Source organism: Lolium rigidum, chromosome 6 (assembly GCF_022539505.1).
Source record: "Lolium rigidum isolate FL_2022 chromosome 6, APGP_CSIRO_Lrig_0.1, whole genome shotgun sequence".
Classification (NCBI taxonomy): domain Eukaryota; kingdom Viridiplantae; phylum Streptophyta; class Magnoliopsida; order Poales; family Poaceae; genus Lolium; species Lolium rigidum.
In genome coordinates, this window is record NC_061513.1 from 148068197 (window position 1) to 148090154 (window position 21958).

The following is a 21958-nucleotide window of genomic DNA, read 5'->3' on the forward strand; positions in this document are numbered from 1 at the left end:
GAAACATGCATTGACCTGAGATTACCTGATCAATGGTCGTAGCTAGTGCATCAAACACCTTTTCTCTTTTGAACTTGTTGAGTACCTCTGTACTCACTTTCTTTCGACGCCCTTGCTACACTGTGACAATGAAGTGGAGGCCAACGACGGAGCACCGGAAGGGGACTACGAACTGGTCTACGAGGAAACTGATCTGTCCGAAGGACTAGAAGGCGTGGACTAAGGAATAGTCTACGGAGTTGACAACAATGAGGCGGAGGAGTAGTGTTCTACCATAGTTATCTTAGAGCCGAGCAGCGTAGTGGCATACTTAAATAAGTTTTTGAGCTCAGTTTGAACTTTATGTTGAGTTGTAAGAGTTCTATATTAGTATCATAAGGTGTTCTCATCGGACCTGCGAGAATACCAACTTGTTAAGACCATGTTTGTAATATAATCTGGAGTGTTATGACCTGCAATGTTTCTGTTGTACCACTCTGAGGGATATGATATTTGTGAAGAAGTCCCTTCATGAAGATCATATCAACGACTTGTATACTAAAACATGCAGTGGTATGCTGGATCACCGCACCATGGCACCGACCCGTTTTCCTCCGAAAGGCGGCGCGCGAACTCGATGCGGACGTACCGCCCGATCCGTGGCTTCTTGCCGAACCGCGAGCCGCTTGCCTCGTGGTCGTTCTTGGTCTTGCGGAACGGCCATCATTTCTTCCACATGGCGTCAATCGGGTGGATAGTGTGGGCTCTGGCAATGGTGTGGTCGGGGAAATGGGCGCCGGCAGCGTCCCTTTAAGAGGCGCGGACGCCATCTCGCCTTCAATGTCCTGCCACTGCGATGCCGCCCAGCTGTGCACGCTCGCGGAAGCCGAGGCGCACCATTAACGCGGCCCTGAAAAGGCTGCAGCGCGCCGCCCGTAAGTAATGCCGCGGAAGACGAAGCAGCTGTGCCCCTGCCAGGCGGGCCCGTGCGAGTGCTGGGCGGACGACCGCTGCGTCCGCGGAGACGCAAACGTGACGCGTCTTTGGGTCAGGTTGCGTCGCCGCGGACGACCCAGTCACTTTGCGTCGCTCTGCTGAAGGTGGTACCAGACGCTCGGCCCGACGAACGCAAACGGGCGCTCAGCCGCTAGAGATGCCCTAAGATTTTTCTCCCAGCCCCCGAGATCCAGCGAACCAAAGCGAGTAAAACGTGAGCCCCTTCGGCCTTTAACGCGTCACGTCGTGGGGTCGGGCGGCCCACCGCTCACGCGCGGCAGGCATGAGTATGTTCGTTGCAGCAAAGCTATCATCACATGGATCTCATGTGCAGCTGCATGGATGGTTTGGGCTATATAAGCACGACGTGCAAACCTCCCGTGCCATTGCAAAACGTCCAACCCTACAGGACGCCCGTGTAGGTCCTTGTCATCAGCTAGCTATATGGGGAGCCTGCCACCTCTTGACGCCCCATTGCCACTTGGCCCCGAGGCATTCCTCGATGAGTCGCGCCCGGTGATCGACTTCCTCAACGGCTACTACCGTGACATCGAGAGTTACCCTGTCCGGCCCGACGCTGAGCCAGGGTGGCTCCGAACGCTTCTACCGGACGTGCCGCCCGAGCACGGCGATCCGGTGGAAGCCATATTGGAGGATGTGCAGCAACACATCATCCCTGGACTAACACACTGGCAGAGCCCCAACTTCTTCGCCTACTTCCCGGCAAATGGGAGCGCGGCCGGGTTGATGGGCGATATGCTTACATCCGGTCTCAACGTTGTACCCTTCTCTTGGGCCTCTTCGCCGGCCGCAACAGAGCTTGAGAGCGTCGTGGTGGACTGGATGTGCAAGCTGCTAGGGCTCCCCGACCGCTTCCTCTTCTCCTGCGGCGGTAGGGGTGTGCTGCATGGAAGCACCTGCGAAGGTGTGGTGTCCACGCTTGCGGCCGCACGTGATCGCGCCCTAAGAAGCTTGGGGCATGAAGGCATCGTGAGGCTGGTGGTCTACGCCTCCGATCAGAGCCACGCCACCTTCCAGAAGGGCACGAGCATCATCGGCATTCCGCCAGCCAACTTCCGCATCATCCCAACGTCGGCATCATCGGGGTACGGCCTCACAGCTGACAGCGTTTACGACGCGGTGGAGGCCGACATTGCCAGCGGGCTCGTGCCCTTGTACCTCTGCGCCACCATTGGCACTACCGGGGTCGGCGCCGTCGACCCTGTGCGCGGTCTCGGGGAGGTGGCGCGGCGGTATTGCATGTGGCTGCACGTCGACGTCGCGTTCGCTGGAAGCGCCCTGATCTGCCCCGAGTTCCGGGACTGCATCAACGGCGCCGAGCTCGCGGATTCGGTGAGCATGAACCCGCACAAGTGGTTCCTCACCAACATGGACTGCTGCTGCCTGTGGGTTGCCAACCCACAAGTGCTTACCTCCGCACTGTCGACTAACCCGGAGTACCTCAACAATATCGGCAAGGGAGGCACAGAGGTGATCGACTACAAGGACTGGCAGATTGCATTGTCACGCCCTTTCCGTGCCATGAAGCTATGGGTGGTCTTGCACCGCTACGGCGCAGCAGGGATGAGGGCACACATACGGAGGCACGTCGAAATGGCCAAGTGGTTCGAACGAATGGTCAGAGCCGACGAACGGTTTGAGGTGGTGACGCCAAGGAGCTTCTCCCTCGTGACCTTCCGCCTCCGCCCACAGAATGAGCTAGAGGATGAGATTTCTGTGGACGCCTTGAACCGCAAACTCCTCGTGGCCATCAACACGAGCGGACGGGCGTTCATGACACACTTTGTGGTGGATAACAAGTTTGTTATCCGTATGGCAATGGGCGGAGCCATGACGCAGATGCGGCACGTCCGGGACGCATGGAAGCTTGTCAAGGAGAAGGCCAAGGAAGTCGGCGCCTTTCCAAGAGAGTACGCACAAGTTAGGGAGATGAATTAAGCATCAATACTGGAACCAATCCATCGTCAGTACAATATTTTTCTTAATTGTAATATGTGGCATGAAGCCACTCCAGATTTCTCTTTTCTGTGGAGTGTACTGTTACCTACAATTTGATAATTAAGACGTGCATGTTTTTCCAGATTTATCTTTTCTTGTAATTTTTCTACTAGTAGCAAATAATCGTGACTTCCAGGAATGGACTGCTAGTAATTTGCAAGGGCGCATATGATGCTTCGTTTCTAGAGGGCCATGGGTTGTTATCGGATGCACACATATGCATGGAAATCGTTTTTAACCTAAAAATATATAAATGATTTTTAACCAAACATAGCAAGCAAAAAAAATTAAAAAAACTTCTGCACAATAAAAACGGAAATACATTTGTAACCCAAGCATGGGTGTGGGTGTTGTCATAGCCATCCATTTCTTTAAGATTCGAAAATGATAGCTAGAGAGAGAAATCTTCTAGAGCTATTTTCTACATTTATGCAAAACATGTGGCTCCGAGGAGAATAGTCTAAAGCCAACAAACACGTCTCTGGCACACAGGAATCTAGGAGCGAGAGGCCTAGCCTTGCCCGTGCTATACCTTTTCTTCCTCTCTCCCCCAAGTCCTGACACCAAAAGTCCAAAACCATCCCGCATCTCTCGTTTTTCCCCAACATCTTCTCCTCCACACCTTCTTCCTCGCGCAAATCTCCATTACTAGATAGGAAAGCGCTGCTTGCCGCGCGCTTTTCAAGAGGCGCATGGAAGCTTGTCAAGGAGAAGGCCAAGGAAGTCGGCGCCTTTCCAAGAGAGTACACACAAGTTAGGGAGATGAATTAAGCATCAAAACTGGAACCAATCCATCGTCAGTACAATATTTTTCTTAATTGTAATATGTGGCATGAAGCCACTCCAGATTTCTCTTTTCTGTGGAGTGTACTGTTACCTACAATTTGATAAATAAGACGTGCATGTTTTTCCAGATTTATCTTTTCTTGCAATTTTTCTACTAGTAGCAAATAATCGTGACTTCCAGGAATGGACTGCTAGTAATTTGCAAGGGCACATATGATGCTTCGTTTCTAGAGGGCCATGGGTTGTTATCGGATGCACACATATGCATGGAAATCGTTTTTAACCTAAAAATATATAAATGATTTTTAACCAAACATAGCAAGCAAAAAAAAATTAAAAAAAACTTCTGCACAATAAAAACGGAAATACATTTGTACACCCAAGCATGGGTGTGGGTGTTGTCATAGCCATCCATTTCTTTAAGATTCGAAAATGATAGCTAGAGAGAGAAATCTTCTAGAGCTATTTTCTACATTTATGCAAAACATGTGGCTCCGAGGAGAATAGTCTAGAGCCAACAAACACGTCTCTGGCACACAGGAATCTAGGAGCGAGAGGCCTAGCCTTGCCAGTGCTATACCTTTTCTTCCTCTCTCCCCCAAGTCCTAACACCAAAAGTCCAAAACCATCCCGCATCTCTCGTTTTTCCCCAACATCTTCTCCTCCACACCTTCTTCCTCGCACAAATCTCCATTACTAGATAGGAAAGCGCGGCTTGCCGCGCGCTTGCCCGCCTACCGGCGAGCAAGCATATGTAAACAAACGTTTTGAAAATGTTCAATTTAGCATCATTTGAGGGATCTAGTGATTTTAGTCCTACAGAAATTTATTTAACTACGGGTATAGGAACACGGGTGAATGGGCTGTAATAATACCAAGACTTGTATTGTGTAGTCAGTGGAGAAGCTTTGGGCCTTAAACATGCAGTAGCGAAGTAACAATAACAGTGGAGGCAAACACTTCAGCATGCAGAGCCGGAGATGCTGGAGACATCACCAAAATGGTCCCATGAGTGCACACTACATCCTGAAGATCTCCTCCAGCATCTGCCATATGAAATTTTCATTGGCATAATGTTAGACAGGAAGTGCACTTAAATGAGTTCCTTATGAGCTACTTATAACTGAGACCAACCACACATACATCAGCCAATGATAATGTTCATAATGTTCAACAGATAGTGCAGTTAAACAAATGTCTTTTGAATGATGCTACCTAGAACTGAGACCAATCCCATACGCATCGGCCAGAGAATAAGGATAGGCAGTTCCCAAACATCGTACAGAATTACCGGTCAGCAAAGTGAACATTATTTGGTAAGTAAAACAGAGATCACCACTAAGTGTCGTACACACACAATGAAGTGTTAATCATTTCACTTGAAAACTAATCCAAAGTATCTTAAACATGTCAGTGATAAAACATCTCTCATAAAGCTTAATATAACTACATAAACTCTCAGCTGAACCGAGAATCATGTCCTAAGTATAGAAAATTATACTATAGAAGAAAGAAAACATAAAAATATTGATGTTGGAATGGTTTCTGTAAGGAGTGGCTAAACGTTTTGGCACCCTGACCTGTAGACATTTTGCACGAGCACCCAAATTCCTCACTTGTTCAATAGAATAGATTTCAGTTTTTCAACTTCCCAAAAATGTTAATTAAGCAAATTTTAGGAAAATATTAGTAAAGAAACATTCATATGTAAATATTCCAATGGAATTCTTTTGAATAATTCAGTGTGCACAGTTTATATAATTACAAATTACTTGTTCGTGTTGCTTTAAAAGAGATCCATGTCAGAACTATGCAAAACCTGTAGAGAAATTTCAAACCCTCAGCTCAAAGGCATGATAGGCAGAACCATTGTAATTCCACTTGGATACCCAAGTCTAGAAAAGTAAAGACACCCATCTACTGCACAGTCACTGCTTGTCAAGATATATGCAGAACATGCATGCAAAAAATGGACGCCGGTAAAACACATATTTAGCCAACAAATTTGTGTTGGTTCTTTGATTGTCTGAATTAGCAGCTAATTCAGAGGAATTCAGAGGAGTCCATAGTCTGCCCGGATGTTAATCAATGAATGGTCATACGATTAGTGCAAGATAGCTGAACAAGCATGTCACAGTTTGTTAATAATGTGTTTGCCACTAATTATAGAAGGTCTAAACCCTCGTGCCAAGATATTCACAGGCTATACTACGTAAAATTATATGTAGAGGAGAATGTAATGAGCATGTTCCTTCTAGAAAAGATCTTGTCCCATACATCAAACTAAAATACCACATGAAAATTTTGCCTCTGCTTGACCATCTCCTCTAGAACAGGGTATCAATTTGCTCCAAATGAAGCACAAATCCTCACTACTATTGCTTTAGACTACTTATCTACCTGCCAGAATGTACTTCTATGTTAAAATATTGTTGAAAATTTTGGAGGTTTAAGGTACTGAACGAACTGTCATGGGCAAAGTTCATTTCAGTACTATACTGCATTATTTTGGGAAATGTTCATTTCAAAATACTAATGTTGTTGCTTCCACTCCCACCAACTAAAGATTGGCTACCTGCAGATGCCATGCCAATATTTCACTCACTAGCCAGCCCCATCAAATCAAAGCATCAGCAACAACCAGCAAATCTGCGATCATGATCTATGTTAGAGCTGTGGTTTGATGGTAGTTGCACAAGGGAATATATGCCTAACGGTGTTCTATAGAGTTCAAGGTCATTAGTCTGATGTAAATAACCCCACCCAGTTCCCAAAATTATAAATTAGGTATGAAGAAATCCAGATATTTGATGCTCAAAAGGAAGCTTTCCATGTTAAAAAAAGAAGCCATTTAACAGAATTGCTCTTTCAGTAGTAATCTAACTTGACAATAGTGCTCCAGCATTTAGGAAGCTTTTAGTGTTCAAACTGCATCTAACCTGAAGATAATCTCACAGGAAAATTAAAAATTCACCACTTGGTGGGATGAAGTAAGGCTCTCTTCCAAAACACTGGTGTCCTCATTGGTCAGAAAACCTGTAACTCGAACATATAAAGACATAAAGCACCAGTTCATATTGAAAGGCACTACAAAAATGAGTAAGTATATCAAATTTCCTAATTCTTTGTGGAAGCAACGAGGGTGATACACCAATATTCCTAATTCAAATAATGAAGAGGGATTAATGAAGAGGGATTTCATACTCTCAAAGAAAAAAGGGCAGCAGAAGCATGCAAGAATTGTGAATTTTAGTAGCAGGACACGTTCTCCAACAGATAATAGTTCTCCAACTGGAAGCAGGGGTATGTATCAGTGAATAACCAGTCTATAGTGCTCAAGGCTAGAACTTTTAAAAAGGATAAAAATGACATAGCTTGATATCAGGAAGGAAACGCTGTGTCCCCCAACATAACATATCAGGTCCATTCGCCCAGGCAGGCCACTTGTGTGCTTCAGCCTTACTCTCTTCTTAAGCTGCCAACAGCAAGTAGAGTAACAAAGCTAATAACTGCAGGTAATTTTTTTGGCTCTAACAGGTTTGAGGCTTTCAGTGAGAACATGTCACAGAGGAAAGCCAAAACATTCCTTCTATAAATGTTCCTAGCATACCCGGCCAACCAGGGGGTCTGAGAGGGGCAAATCCATCCGGATCGTTCGTTTCACCCAGCACAATCCCGCTTTTCACTGCAGCCGTCCGATCGGTGAATTCTTTTCTCACTTGCCGATCTTCCTACTAAGTCGATGACGCCTGGGGCCAGCTACGTGCGGGGGCCAACGATTAGAGACAGCCTCAGACAATCGTTCGGGTCGCCTTTCGTCTCCATCCGCGAGACGGTGAAAACCTAGATCGGGGCATCCAAATCCGCCCTCCCAATCCCCGCCCCCCTCCTCACCAATCCTCGTCTCACCTTCTCCCCAATCGCCGGCCGACTTCTCTCCTCCGCTCCATCCCCACGTGAGGTCGCAGAGGGCACTACAAGTGGAGGTGGCCAGCGGCGCGCCGCCTCTCCCCCCAGATCGAGCCGGTCGTGGGCAAGATGAGGTGCTGCAGGAGAGTTCATCGAGGAGGGCGGCCTCAACGCGGAGAGTGGTGGAGGCGCGGCGCGGCGCCTCGAGCTCGAGAAGGTCATCCACAGCCGGCAGGGGTTCGAGATCTGGCGGATCGAGCGATGCACGGACGAAGGCCGCCCAGCCCCGGCCAGCTCCGGCACGGGGAGGCCGACGTGAGCTCGGGCAGGGGCGGGTGCAGCAGGCGAGCTCCGGCTCGGGCAGGGGGCTGGCCTGGGTGGGCGCGGCGAGCTCCTGCTCCGGCAAGGGGCAGGCGCGGCAAGGTCTGGTTCCGGCAAGGGGCGGGTGCAGGAGAACTCCACCTCCAACGGGGCGGCCGGAGGAGGCACTGCAGGAGCGCGCATGGAGGAGGGAGCGGATCCAAACCTTCCCCCACCACCACGTCCACTGCTCCCTCGACAAGAAGCGCCACATCCCAACATGTACCGGGTAAAATCCTAACACTAGCTCATGTATTTCTCGATCTGACAGTGATGGGCATGGCCAGGGATCTGCTTGAAGAATGGCAGTGACGAGGTGGAACTCCTGCATCCTCTCTCGCCCCCCTGGATTTTGTTGTTGGTACTGTGCTGCTAGATGTGTGAGCTGCTGGTTAGACATGTTTTTAGTGTCATTGTGCGTTGCTGGTTTATTAGTATTTGTGGCAAGCACGAATCAACTGAAATTATTTTGTTATGCAGATCTGTATATTTGTGATTTATTAGTATTAGTATTTAACGATAAAAGTTTCAAAAGGATTGAACAACAATCGAAGTTGTCCTCTGTTTACCGAAGTGGCGATTATATATATTTCAATAGCCTCTTATGTTCTTTATTATTGGATTTGCTGATAAACTACCTTTTGTGTTGTTTATTACTTTGCAGGTTTACTGGTTTTAGTTCAGATGGAAGATCTCCAGGATTAGGAAGGTATATTATCTTGGTTAGGTTAATATGCTCTCCCCTTTATTGTAAGTATTAGGAAGAGTTATACCATGGTCAATCAAAGCTCAAGATATGAATATTGTGAATATTTACTGCAGGCCATACTGATTTTTGCTGTGTATTGTGCTGATATCTTCCATGGTATAACTCTTCTTCATGATGCTAATTTTTTCCGGTGCTTTGATGTGTTATTTGGTGATTTCTCTCGGCAGACAAATATGGCATTCAGGATGTAATCAGTGGTATTTTAGGAAAGGCATGGACAATATTTTTATAGGTTCAGCGCTGGTAACTTTTTCCTTACCATTGAAGATCATATTTCTAGCGGTACTTCATGTTTTCTAGCTCTCCTTTTTTGTTCTTTAGATTATCCCACAATGACAATTATTTTACACTAGGTAATGTACATGTTGATTTGAAGTTAAAAGTGAAAGTGATGAGTTGACATGAATTTTGTGTGACAGGTATTTCTGCTGTTCCTTGTCTTGTGTTTGACACTTTTTTTTAATTTTGCATGTAACTCTACTATAGCATCTGTGCCTACACCAGTTAGATTATATATGTTCAAAAATGGGGAGTGCTTGACAGTAGAAAATATCACATGCTATTTCTAAAAAATGAAATTCCTTTTTATATAAAAACATGATGCTATTTGGACTTTTCCTTTTTTATATAATGCAGTGCAACGGAATATTGGCTGTATTTTCTTGTAGAGGTTGTGAACACAAACATTTTGAAGTTTTTGGCTTTTGCTGCACGCAGTTATTTTTTGGTTATTTGAGGTGTGGACATCGCATTCTTTGTATCTCTGCATTTTGGGGAGGTTATGAAAATATATAAAATTAAAATAAGTTAAGCTAGGATTATAACGCTTCCTCTTGCGATTAATTAGTTTTAAAAGTGCTCATTAGTGCTCTGTTCCCAAGGTTGCTGCAAACAAAAGGGTACAAACTTCTCCAGCTTGAACACAAGTACTTTGCCCCTCAAGTTTATGGTCTATGATTCAGGGGTCTGATGTCAATGTTTACAACTGGTTCGTTGTCAAGATTAGGCCAATTACTCCTTGCTGTCAAATGTCTATGCAAGCTCCTCCTTTTACAATAAAACTACATTATTTCGTTTTCATGGGGCCCAGAATCAGTTCCTTACCGTATGGGAGTATGCATTTAATTTACCTACTGGTTTTCATTTTATAAATAGAGATAGTGTGCTGCTACAGAGGCAGAGAGCGCCCCTGAGAGATGTCAATGATTGATTCTCGGTGTTGCTTATGTAGTTTGAGCTTGAAATATGAGTCAAAGCCTGAACATAGTCTGCTCAAGATTCTTCAAGTTTTGTATGTGTGTTATGTGCGTTGCTTTAAATACAAGCTTTAAATCACACTCAATCTATGTGTCATGTAGCTCCACTGTCCAACTACACCATTCCACATTAATACTCTTAAACTGGTCGACACCTGACTACTGAAGCTCCCAACTGGCTTTTAGATTTCGCCTCTGACATTTTGTTAATATTTGCCTCTGATCTGGCTTATGATTCATGAGCTCTTGCCATCTAATTGGTTCAGTTGTGTTATTTGATTTAATCTCCTATGAATAAGTATCCAAAAATTATTTATTTGTACTCGTGCTATGTTTTTGCTTATTTTAATTGCATATGATTTACTCGTGCCATTCCTGTTGTTATGGTTTGTAAATGTGGTCTTAATGAAAAGACCATTTTATCTACGGGTTTGGTATAAACAGATACTTCTTGATTGTCCTCTTTTTGGTAGTTGGCCTTTTGTAATTTCTAGGTATAACTTTCAGAGAACAAGCAATCATATGCGCTTGCTTCCCTGAATGTCCATATATTTGGTAGTTAGGCTTAAATATTATCGCCTTGGAGCTGGCGATGGTCGCCGCCTCAACTGTCTTCCGCTCCCCTCTTTGAGTCAGACATCAATATATTGGTGCTTTGCAGGTCAAACCCTATCTTATTATCTCTCCCTCTCCCTCTATAAATCTTCGGATGCTTTATGTTGAACAATGGTACATCACATAGTTATCAGATCTTCTATCCGCTAAAACCCACGAACGATACAACATGAGGAATGGAAGCTATCTGATGATCATAGAATTAGTTCTGCTAATCATGTATGCTGTTGTTCCTTTTGTTTTACGTCCTCAAAACATTTTTTGGTGCTACTGGATTTTACAATTGAAATTCCTGTTTTAGCTCCAATTGTCTGTTTCTACTTGATTAGCACTCCCAAGTGAACTTCAACCGGATGGTTCTTGCTTGGCCTGTGAAGAATCCGCTTATTGTGTATTTCCTTACTTTTTCTTCAAAACACACCATTGTTGATTTCCTTTACATATCTTTATTATTCCTATATGTCATTTGTATATCCATCATGTTTAGTTAAAGGATATTCTTCTCCTTTTATCCTGCCATGTTTTAGTCTACAACATTGTCTGCCACAAGCAATTGGGTACAATCATATTTAGAGAGGACATTTAAATAAACCCTTCTTATTCCGAAGTCAGTTTATACCATTTATGATGCAATGCTATTAATTTGTTTGTCTCTCTTATTTTACTTATTCATGATGCAGATAACTCAATATTTATGGTGATTAGATCTGATTTTCATGATGCAGATAACTCAAAATAAAACACACAGGAGGCTGATTTTCTCACAGTTTTTCTTTTTGGCCAGTAACATTATGGTGATTAGATCTGATACTTTTTGGCACATTAAATATTTGTTTTCTCTCCATGATCTGTAAAATTGCTCACAGGTTCTTTCTTTGGCTGCTTTATAAAAAATTATTGTTTTGTACACACCCTATGCAGTATGAAATGATTATTAGCTACCATTTTTCATATATTGCAGTCTGTCTACCAGTGGACTGCAAAGCAATAGCAAAGCATATTGGCCTTAAGTAGGTTTATCTAAACATACAATGCATGATGGTTATTCCTTTTACTCCAGGTTTTGTAAATATACGTGTGTATGGCATATTGGCCTTTCTTAGGAGTTGCTTTCTGGATTTGCTCGCTGCTCTATGGATCTATTATTTAACGAAATGATGTTATACAGTGACTTGCACCATCTTTGGCCTTTTAACCGGTTGATTTGAATTTTTAAATGGAGTCAAATAGTGTCCCTCCATCTTAACATGCCACACATTTATCATGTGTGGCGTGTAATTTAAGAGGGCATGAGTGCATGACATGTGCATTCCTGATTATAGGGTGTTGTAAAGAATATCATCCCAGCCATGCAATTATTTCTGCTGCTTGTGCATTGGAAGCTTTAAAGCTCGTCTCTGGCTGCAGCAGAAGTGTGTCAAATTATCTCACGGTGAGTTTCGCTGCATCGTGCTTTCGTAAATTACGCATGGTTGTGTAAGTATTCTAAGTAAACAGTGATATTTTCATTTATGTTTCAATAACAAATTGGGTTTAATCTTTAGTTATATACAACTCACCCTCTGTAGCTAATAGTAATAGGCACGTGTAAGTTGAACTCACCCTCTGATTACAGGGCGATGCAAGTATTTTCATATACAGACTTCTCTTCCTTTTGTATGTCTTTATTCCTAATTCTCCTTTTTTGGTTTTTTTTTCACTGGTATACTCGGCTTGTTTTAGCCACCGTTAATTGATTCTAATTATGCTGGCCATTTTTGTGTGTACCAGTTGCCTCTGGGAGCCGCATACAGTCGGTTCGGGTGTATTTACCTGTAGTATGCATGGCAGTTGCAGCAGCTTGCCAATTAGTACCCACCAAAGGTAATTTACCTCTTCATCTTTGAGGTCCTACTGGTTGTCGCAAGGGCCGACATTGTGAAATCGCTGTCTTGTGCCTAGGTTCAACTTCTTGTGCACCATGAGATTATGCAAGGTCCTCCATTCTAATGGGAAATTAGATATCGCAAGAGCCAACAATATTCTGAATTTGAGTGTTCTAGAATAGATCAATAGTAAGTCTCAAAAGAGTAAAATTGGTTAGAGCACAGGTACAGTTGAAAATTAGATAAACCTGAAAAAACAAAATGTAAATGTGAGTGTATCTGATAACTGAAAAGCCAAGTTTTGGAATTAGATATATAACATATAGGAAATAATATTACTGTGTTAGCTTTTGGCTAAGCCAAAAAAAAATTATATGGCGCTATCTTCTCTATACAGAGCTGTTGACAACCAATAATGCGTAGTTCTACTTTTTCTTTTGCAGATTTGGCGGTCCATCTTCTCCGAGCAAAGCATAGGCCACGGATCCGCTACTCAGCTCTAATTTTGTAGCAGCCTGCCAGTTGGCGAGAGAACAGTTCGGGACGGGGCTACCTTACCGGAGATCTTGACGGTTTGGAGTTAGAATGCCAAATCCTAATTTTCTATTTAACCCCTTTGCCTTATTTATATGTATTTTATAGCTTAGACAGCATCACAGTAGAACTAAACATATTATTGCAACATGGGCTATTTACTATGCTGTGACTTTTTGATTCTATCATCTATGTTGTATGACAGTGCACTGCTATTGGTGATTTTGTGATCAACTTCGTGTGCAACCAAAATATCAGTTGTCTATTTACTGTTGATTCATTTGCGTTTTATTTCTTGCTGATTATCACCATGATTTCACTTACTGGTAAGGCATGGCTTCAATTTAGGCTCCAGTTCGGTCTTTGTTGGGCTGGGGCACAACGGATTATCCTATGTATTAGTCATCCATTAGCATATTATTAATACGCTTTCGTTTGCACTGATTTAGGCATTTCTCTCATGTATTGATTCTGCCATTTGCGCGATAGCGCAACCGGTCATCTAGTGGAGAGAGATGGCTCTAAGTTTTGGAACATCTGAGAGAGAGTGTGGGTCAAACCTCTATGATGACGGATGCACTACGCACTGTTTATGGTGTCACATGTAGCAGCTACTCAGCAGAGAAGTGCACGGTGGCGATACAAGTGCGCGGTGCGCACCTGCTCCATTCCACCTTTCCCTGACCGGACGATCCTGTCTTATCGCTTGGCAGTGAAGATAAACAACCGAGGTTGCTGTGGACCTTTCCCAAACGGGTGAGTGGGATTGTTCTTTGACGTGGGCGGTAGAGATATACAAAACTGCAATCAACTTATATTTTGCATGATGTAGTTTCTATTTTGTGGTTGGCGTAGCTTACTTGTCGTTTGCTAAGCGTGAAATAACGATCTATAAAGCTTACCCTAATCCTAAATGAGAGAAAACAAAATTCCATAGTCTGCTACTAGCCAGGTCTTGATATTTTAAAGACTCTGCCAATCTTACAATTTACGGGGTATTGAAAGATAATTCTTGTGCGTTCAAACTATTTGGATCTCATAATATAATTTTTATGTTGAACTTTATGCTCGTATATTTCCTGCCAAGTATTTCAGTTAAGTATTTCATCTAACCCTGCCAGTTCATTAATTTCTGATTATACAGAATTGGCACGGAACATGAAAAGTTTGGTTTCGATGTTGAAACGTTGCGCCCTATAACATATGAGCAGATCAGTGGCATGCTGAATGGGTTGTCTGATAGATTCGGCTGGGACAAGATAATGGAAGATAACCATGTTATTGGTCTCAAGCAGGTATATTCCTGGAAGAAAAATGTTAATATATCCATGTTATTCACTGGATCCCTCGTAAATCACGTGACTCTGCAGGGAAACCAAAACATTTCGCTAGAAGCTGGTGGCCAGTTTGAACTTAGTGGTGCTCCGGTTGAAACGTTGCATCAAACTTGTGCAGAGATTAATTCACATCTTTATCAGGTAAACTTCTCTAAATGAGCGTAGTATTGCATGGAAAAGTATTCACTTTTTAGAGGAACTCTGAAACGTTCATTTGTTGGATTCTCAAATGTGACATTCTAATATCATACTTAACTCCAACCCGGCAACTATTTCTTTATTAGTTGGTCATATATTCATATCCCCAAAACCATAGAAAATTCACGCAAGACAAATATTTATTTGCATTCCAATCACAAAAAAAACCATAGAAAGTTCACGAGCAGGGCTAATACTATTTATTTGTATCCTAACCACAGGGGACAACTTTCTATATTCTAAGTTTATTTTTATAAGAGGAACTGTGGGGTACCGACGTACCATAAAACCCCACAACATTTTACTGAAGTTTGAACATGTTTACATATGTACAATATTTGGTCGAACGGGAGACATAGCATTGTCCCTCCACCCATTGATCGATGCATACGGTCTTTTATTACCTTATTAAAGTTTAGGTCTTACTAGAGAATATGGGTCACACTATCAACCGTCCAAAAACAAAAGACAACATGAAATGGTGTTGCATCAACGTGTTATCCTATGATCAAAACGCCAGCTTCACTGGTTGTATAAATCCCGATAAACCATCTCAAGTAGCCAAACCCTCTAACTTCTCCGTCGGTTGTAGGCAGGATCACATACAGATCCAATGTATAGCCAGCAGTATAACATCCATAAAGAAAGTTGATTTTACATTGCTTAAACTATAGTCATTGTGTATGTTCCCTATGGCCCAAATTAACACCAACCAGATATGTGATGTTCGTTCAAAAAAAAAAACCAGATATGTGATGTTATTAGGGGACATGATATGGATAAATGATGTATTGATTCATTTTGATAAAAAAACATTTTTACTGCCTTGCTAATTTAGTTTAGCTAAACTGAGTTTGTGAGTAGCAGTTTACGATGTAAGAACCACATAAATATACTTATCTTTAGGGGTACTTTCATTTTCCATATATGCATGTATTTACGGTGGAACCTTGTATGGTCATTCATGTAGCAAATATACAAAGATTTGACCATGAAAGAACCATATGTTGTTAGCTTCTAAGTAAACACATCAGGTTGCATGGGCATATGAATATCTATCAAGTGGTTAACCAGATGAAACCATCTCGCTCCTCTGTTCCCGTTAAAGCTTGCGTAAATGCTATCTTTAACATTGACCGTGACATAAAATTAGCTACCAAAACTTATTTTCCTTGTATATTATGTTATGCAAAGATGGATATTTGTGAGACTAGGAGTATCACCCAGTCACGTATCTTCCAGAAATGATTACCCTCACCATTTCTTATGTTGAAAGACCCTCATTCGAAGAATTTATCTTTTTTACTTTCAGAAGACCTTTCCAGAGAGAAAAGTACGAGGGCTTTAACTCTAATACCTCCACCCAAGTCCCACTTGATCTTTTGGTCCACATATAATGGTCCATTGAGTTAGCCTATGCTTCCTCTTATGATCATCATTTTGATAAAAAAAGTCTTAATTGAAAGAAATCCAATATTTTCATACTCCTTTTGGTATTTCAAAGAAGAATAGGATAAACATCTGAATGCTAGTTAAAACTGAATTAATTAGGACTGGGATCCCCGTACGAGAGTAATTTTCCCACCAAACGTGTGAGGTTTCTCTCAAAACGATCCTCTACCAACATTCGTTCACCAAATTTTTAGTTTACGATGGTGAATTGGGATTCCCAAATATCTAAAAGGGAATGATCATCACTCACAACCAAATAGACTTCTATAATGATCCTCTACATCCTTTTTTTTTACTGAAACAAATCACTTCCCTCTTATGAAAGTTGACTTTTAGTCCCCATAGTTGTTAAAAATGCAGAATATATATATATATATATATAACTATATATATATATATATATATATATATATATATATATATATAACTATCCTATTGAGCCCTTTTTATATGTCATGTTCACAAAAGATGATGGTATCATCACAGGTATGATTATGTCTACCTTACCATCTTCCTACGCTTTCGTAATTAAAATTGCAACACATCTACAACAAGATTGAATAACATGGGTGATAGCGAACCACCTTGTTTCAATCCTTTTTAGATATGAAAATAATGACGTATGTACTTGCTTATTTTAATACCAACAGTCCCCTAACTAAAAAAAAATGATCGATCCATTGACACTGTTTAGGGTCAAAGCCCTTCATGCACGACACTTTTTGTACGCAAGGGCATTGAACTTTATAATAGGATTTTCAAACTCTATTTTAAGAAACACCTTATCCATTTTCTTTGTATGAAGTTCATAGATTGTTTCATGGAGAATCAGCACCCTTTATAAAATATATCTCCCTAGGCCGTTTAAGTTGGTTGAATTATTATATGTGCCACCTTAGTTACACGGTTAGTGCCAGCTATTGTAAATATTTTAAAGCGCACAGTCAATAAACAAATCGGTCTGTATTTTTGTATTTTCACGACATTTTCTTTCTTAGGGAGCAAAGTAATAGTGTCGTAAGTTAGATGAAAGAGTGCTTATTGTTCTTGTTAGAATTTAGCAAACTTATTCATCAAGTCATGTTTAAAATCTGTCGAATTTTTTGGTAGAACTCTGTTTGCAACCCGCATGGCCCCGAAGCTTTATTCTTTTCCATTTCCATAATAGCTTCATACACCACCTTTTCTGCAAAGTCATATGTAAGAAAATTATTTTCTTCTTGTGTAAATTGTGGAATAAAACTTTGTAATATTGTTTTTAATATTTTCTTGTCCTATAACCGTTCCCTCGTTCTCTTCTTTCTTATATGTTTACAATATTTACAAAACAAAAAATGCATTTGTAATAATACTAAGTTTCTTGTGGGAGTTGGATTTCTTGGACTTGGATTTCAGCCAAACAAAAAATCTATATTTTAAGTTTCTTGTGGGAGTTAGTATGATATTATGATGCATTTCTTGTTAAATCAAAACCCAAGTGCGCGCAATTATCTAACCGTTTCATGTTTTGTTTATGCTATCTAGGTTTATCTACTCAAAGTATAATTGCACTATGTTGTATGTTCTTGTGTTGTGTCGTACATAGTTATATGCTATGATACCAACTTATCATGGTTATTGTAGGTCAAAGCAGTTGGAGAGGAAATGGGAATTGGGTTTCTTGGACTTGGTTTTCAGCCAACATTACCATTGAATGATATACCAAAAATGCCCAAGGTATTTCACTCCATAAAACTTAAAAATAAAATGTAGTGTTTAAAGTGCGTTCTGTTCTTAGACTGTTAAAGTTCCTTGTTTCTATTTGACTTATATCTCAGTTTAGTCAATTGCCGAGAAATGAAGCTACAGATCATAGTTCATGGGAGTAATATAGCTACAAATACCTTGTTTTGATGCATCCCTTTATTCCCTTTTTTTTTAGATCAAGATCCCTTTATTCCCTTCTTGCTTGGTACACAATTATGCGTGACAAAACTACAGTACGACTTCATTGAGCATTTAAAAGTTAGGACAAAATGACCGATAACTGATATTGGTGTCTCTTACGCACACCCTCTGCACGATATAAATACATTTCTTGTGTGAAAGATAGTTGTACTGTTACTAGTTCACATCAAGATTGATGTTGTTACTTTGTAGGCAAGGGATGAAATTATGAGAAATTACATGCCCAAAGTTGGTTCTCTTGGCCTTGATACGATGTTCCGGACATGCACTGTACAGGTAAGTCATTATGATCTTTGTGTTCTGTGCCATTTAGACATCTTTTCTCTCTTTATTTGATTTCACCTCAAAAATACTATATGCAACTATTTGTGACTTCACTGAATAATTTTGCTTAATAGTTCACTGTTCCGGCATGCAGGTTAATCTCGACTTCAGATCAGAGCAAGATATGATAAGAAAATTACGTGCTAGCCTCGCGTTGCAGCCTGTGGGTATATATGTATTATCCTTCTGGCAATAATCGTTAGTGCTCTGCTCTGCTCTCAGTCGAACCTGACTCGTTTGTTTAACAGCTTGCGACAGCAATATTTGCAAATTCCCCGTTCAAAGAAGGAAAACCAAATGGGTTTCTCAGTTTAAGAAGGTGTTTGATTCAAAGATTTTGAGAACTTAAATATGATATTTCATTTATGAAGCTGCTAACATGATTACCATCATCTGCAGCCATACCTATACTGATATTGATAACAACCGAACGGGGATGCTTCCTTTTGTTTTTGATAACTCATTTGGGTAATCATTCATATGAACTCCTTGCTCTCCCCCACCTAGAATCTCAGTAATTTGATTGATACCATGGTCGTGGTTTATTTTACCAGGCCAGCAACAGTGGCTATTTCACATCATGTAGAGGGTTGTAGCATGTACGTGCTCAATTAATTATGTTTTGTTCGGATTGTGCTTTATCTTTGAGCTTGCTTTTGTTCTGTTTGTTTTAGTGCAGAATTGTGAACTGGAATTAGCTAGCCGGTAGCTACGCTTGGTATATGTATTTTGTCTTGAGTTTGATTGCTTCAGTAGACATTGTTGTGCATCTAAATATGCATTATAATATTGGGTTGAATATAATATAATAGAGCTGTGGGTTGGCCCTGTTTTTCTAATAGAAAGATATAATCTGTCTAAGCAAGCAGTGGGCATCATTCTTGTGGTAGATAAAAAAACTGGGATTGGAGGTGAACCAGGTTGATTACTTGCTACTATTTCTGTTTTCAAGTATATTGGGTCTGTCAAATGGATAAATTTATTAGCAACGCCACAGTTCCCAGGAAAAATATCAGATGGATGCTGCCCGTCTCATATTATACAAGCAGTATGTCCAGCATTGTCCTCTTAATTGGCTTGGTGAATTACATGTGCATGTCATCCCTCCCTGTGAATCCTTTAGAAACATCAGACCCACCTGCTAAAGTGGGAACAGAAAAGTGGTAATGTTTGTTTTCTTTGAAAAAACACTCATGTTTATGGTGATGTACACACATGTATTTACTTAGGAAATGACTACTTACAGAATATCATTGTTCTTTTGGGTCTAAATTCACGTGTTTCAGCTTGAGTGCTTTGATTGTTCTATCTTTTGGTCGCATGTTCTTGTGTGATGTTGTTCCAAAATAGAATTGAGCTATATCCCTCCTTTTTTAAATTTGCAGTGCTAATACCTTTTGGGACAGGATCGTGCAGCCGGATGGGGCAGCCTCAGCGACGGTTATGATTGCAGCGCAGGTATGCTTATCCTACTAACCTCTCTTTCTTCTCGTACATACTTTCATATGCTCTATCTTTATTCCCCATTCTCAGAGGTATATTGTAAGGAGTATTTTTCGTTGGCTATTCGGGTCACCTGTTCAGGCTGCAACAGATGGAGAGGTTGGACAGTAGTGGAAATTATATGAACGCAGTCTCCTGTGGTCATCCTCTCTAAACTTTGGTTTGTCATTTTTTCATTTGTTGTACTGAAATTTTGATATTGTAGTCCTCAGGTTTCCAGTAAGACCGGAAACTCATATGCATTTAGATATGGATGTTTGTTTTGTGCTTAGTGATGATCCAGACGAATCTTCAGCAGAGAAAACAATATTGCTACCTCCGTTCTTAAAAAACATTGTCAACTTTGTCCATATATGGAGGTATGTAGACATAGTTTAGTTAAAGATTTGTCCGTATCTAGAAAAAGTTGAGAAAGTTTTTTGAGGAACGGAGGCAGTACTTCACATGTATTTAGTTGAAACCTGAGGACTACAATATCTAGACAAATCTGAGACAAGTAATATGGGTCCAAGCAAGCACTATTATTCCTCCTGTTTTGTCAGCCTGGAAAGATTCAAACATGGGACACATAATATATCATCTCTTACAATCTGTATACAGGATGCAGTCCAGGTGTTTGAAATCTGAGGTGAAACATGGTGTGTAGGGATAGTGTTCGTATTTCGCAATGCAACTTATCCCAGTAGTCATACTGTACCTTAAATGTTACAGGGAAAGAGAGAGCGTTTTTACACTTTGTGCATCGTTCGGTGTATAAATATTTCCCTCAACCAGATTTGTTTTCCCATATCACTGCTTCAGTTATTTGCCTTGATAAATGTTCCCAGCTAATCGCCACTGTTTCTAATTTAATCAATTTAGAATATTTTTCTGTAAGTGGATGATCACATGCTCCTTGTTTGGTTTTAGACAATATTTATTGGACACTGTATCCCTGAACTTTATTAGGATAGTGATCATCTTCATGTTGTAATATGAATGCATCTAGCCATTAAACATTTTGCAGGGAGACGTTCACATAATGAGAGCAGCTCAAGGATGCTTCTATCCTCAACATGATTCCTGGATACAACACAATATCAGCAGCATATGCATATGCATCTTGTAGTCTTTGTTCTTTTTTTTGCGAAAACTTCAATAGTATTCCTCTATATGCAGCTATTTTGTTTTAGTTAATGCTAATTATGACTAAAATCTTAGCACAAAATGCTTTTCTATACATCTATATTTATCTATAGCTGATATCAGGTTTTTGCAATCAGAACATGTATTTGCTGCAGTCCAGACACAGAAGGCGAGGGTGCGCCGCGAGCCCTCACCGCCAAGCCATGCGAGGAGCCTAGCCTGGACCAATGCTGGAATAGGGTCACACTTTTGTTTGGCACGCAGACAAGTAATGCCGGCAGCTGCATCAAGCTACATTTGTGCGCAGCACACTCTCGCTCGCATGTAGTTGATTTTGTTTGCATTATGCTAGCTAGCCTAGCCTCTTTTTCTTCTGCATGACACTGTTTATTTATCTTCATGATGCTATTTTTTAGGTTGCTTCGATGTGTTATAATGGTTTCTCAGTGGTATTCCAGGCAGACCAGCACCGACACAGCCTTCGCCAAGGTACTTCCATTTGTAGTTTTGCGCCTTCGCTTGTGTCGTGCAAAAATCTAAGCTCATGCTCTGCTTTACTTAGCAGGCAAGGCGAGTTATGAGAATGATGTGAGATGGAATTGAAGGTGAGCAAACAATTGAAGCTGGTTAAAAATGTATGTACAGTGTGGCCCTCTAGCTATAAAGTGAGGTGGAAAGCTAAGGTGAGCAGAAAATCAAAGTGAGCAAATTTAGGACTTTGAATGTGAAGCATAGCTGGAACGTTATGGTTGATTTGAATTAATATATCAGAAATGACTGATTTTCTAGCTACAGACTGATATGGGGTTTAGTTATGTACCACCTGCAATATTCAGAAGATAGTTTATCAGTTGTGTTATAGGCACTTCTTTCAAACTTTTACTTCCACCAAATACTTGTCCCTTGAAGTTATGCCTCTGTACAGATTACTTTCCTGGCCATTGAGGACTATGAGAATATGAGTACATCCAACAGAAACACATT

The 21958-nt window shown here is 41.2% G+C and overlaps 2 protein-coding genes and 1 long non-coding RNA gene across 3 annotated transcripts; 2 read left to right on the top strand and 1 right to left on the bottom strand.

The window, feature by feature from the left end:
- Window positions 1–1419: 1419 nt before the first annotated feature.
- Window positions 1420–3035, top strand: LOC124658894 (tyrosine decarboxylase 1-like). The gene has a single exon (XM_047196891.1). The coding sequence runs from the start codon at window positions 1420–1422 to the stop codon at window positions 2932–2934; it is 1515 nt and encodes a 504-aa protein (XP_047052847.1). The 3' UTR covers window positions 2935–3035.
- Window positions 3036–5799: 2764 nt separating this feature from the next.
- Window positions 5800–7335, bottom strand: LOC124667969. Its single transcript, XR_006991505.1, has 3 exons — window positions 6985–7335; window positions 6720–6816; window positions 5800–6429 (listed from the first exon to the last, which is right to left on the bottom strand). It is a non-coding gene; the product is annotated as an uncharacterized LOC124667969 (long non-coding RNA).
- A 4973-nt stretch (window positions 7336–12308) lies between these two features.
- LOC124663405 (glutamate--cysteine ligase B, chloroplastic-like) lies at window positions 12309–18818 on the top strand. Its single transcript, XM_047201112.1, has 9 exons — window positions 12309–12314; window positions 12902–12928; window positions 14231–14383; window positions 14459–14566; window positions 17699–17791; window positions 18215–18298; window positions 18441–18509; window positions 18595–18665; window positions 18746–18818. The coding sequence occupies exons 1-9, from the start codon at window positions 12309–12311 to the stop codon at window positions 18816–18818; spliced, it is 684 nt and encodes a 227-aa protein (XP_047057068.1).
- The last annotated feature ends 3140 nt before the right edge of the window (window positions 18819–21958 follow it).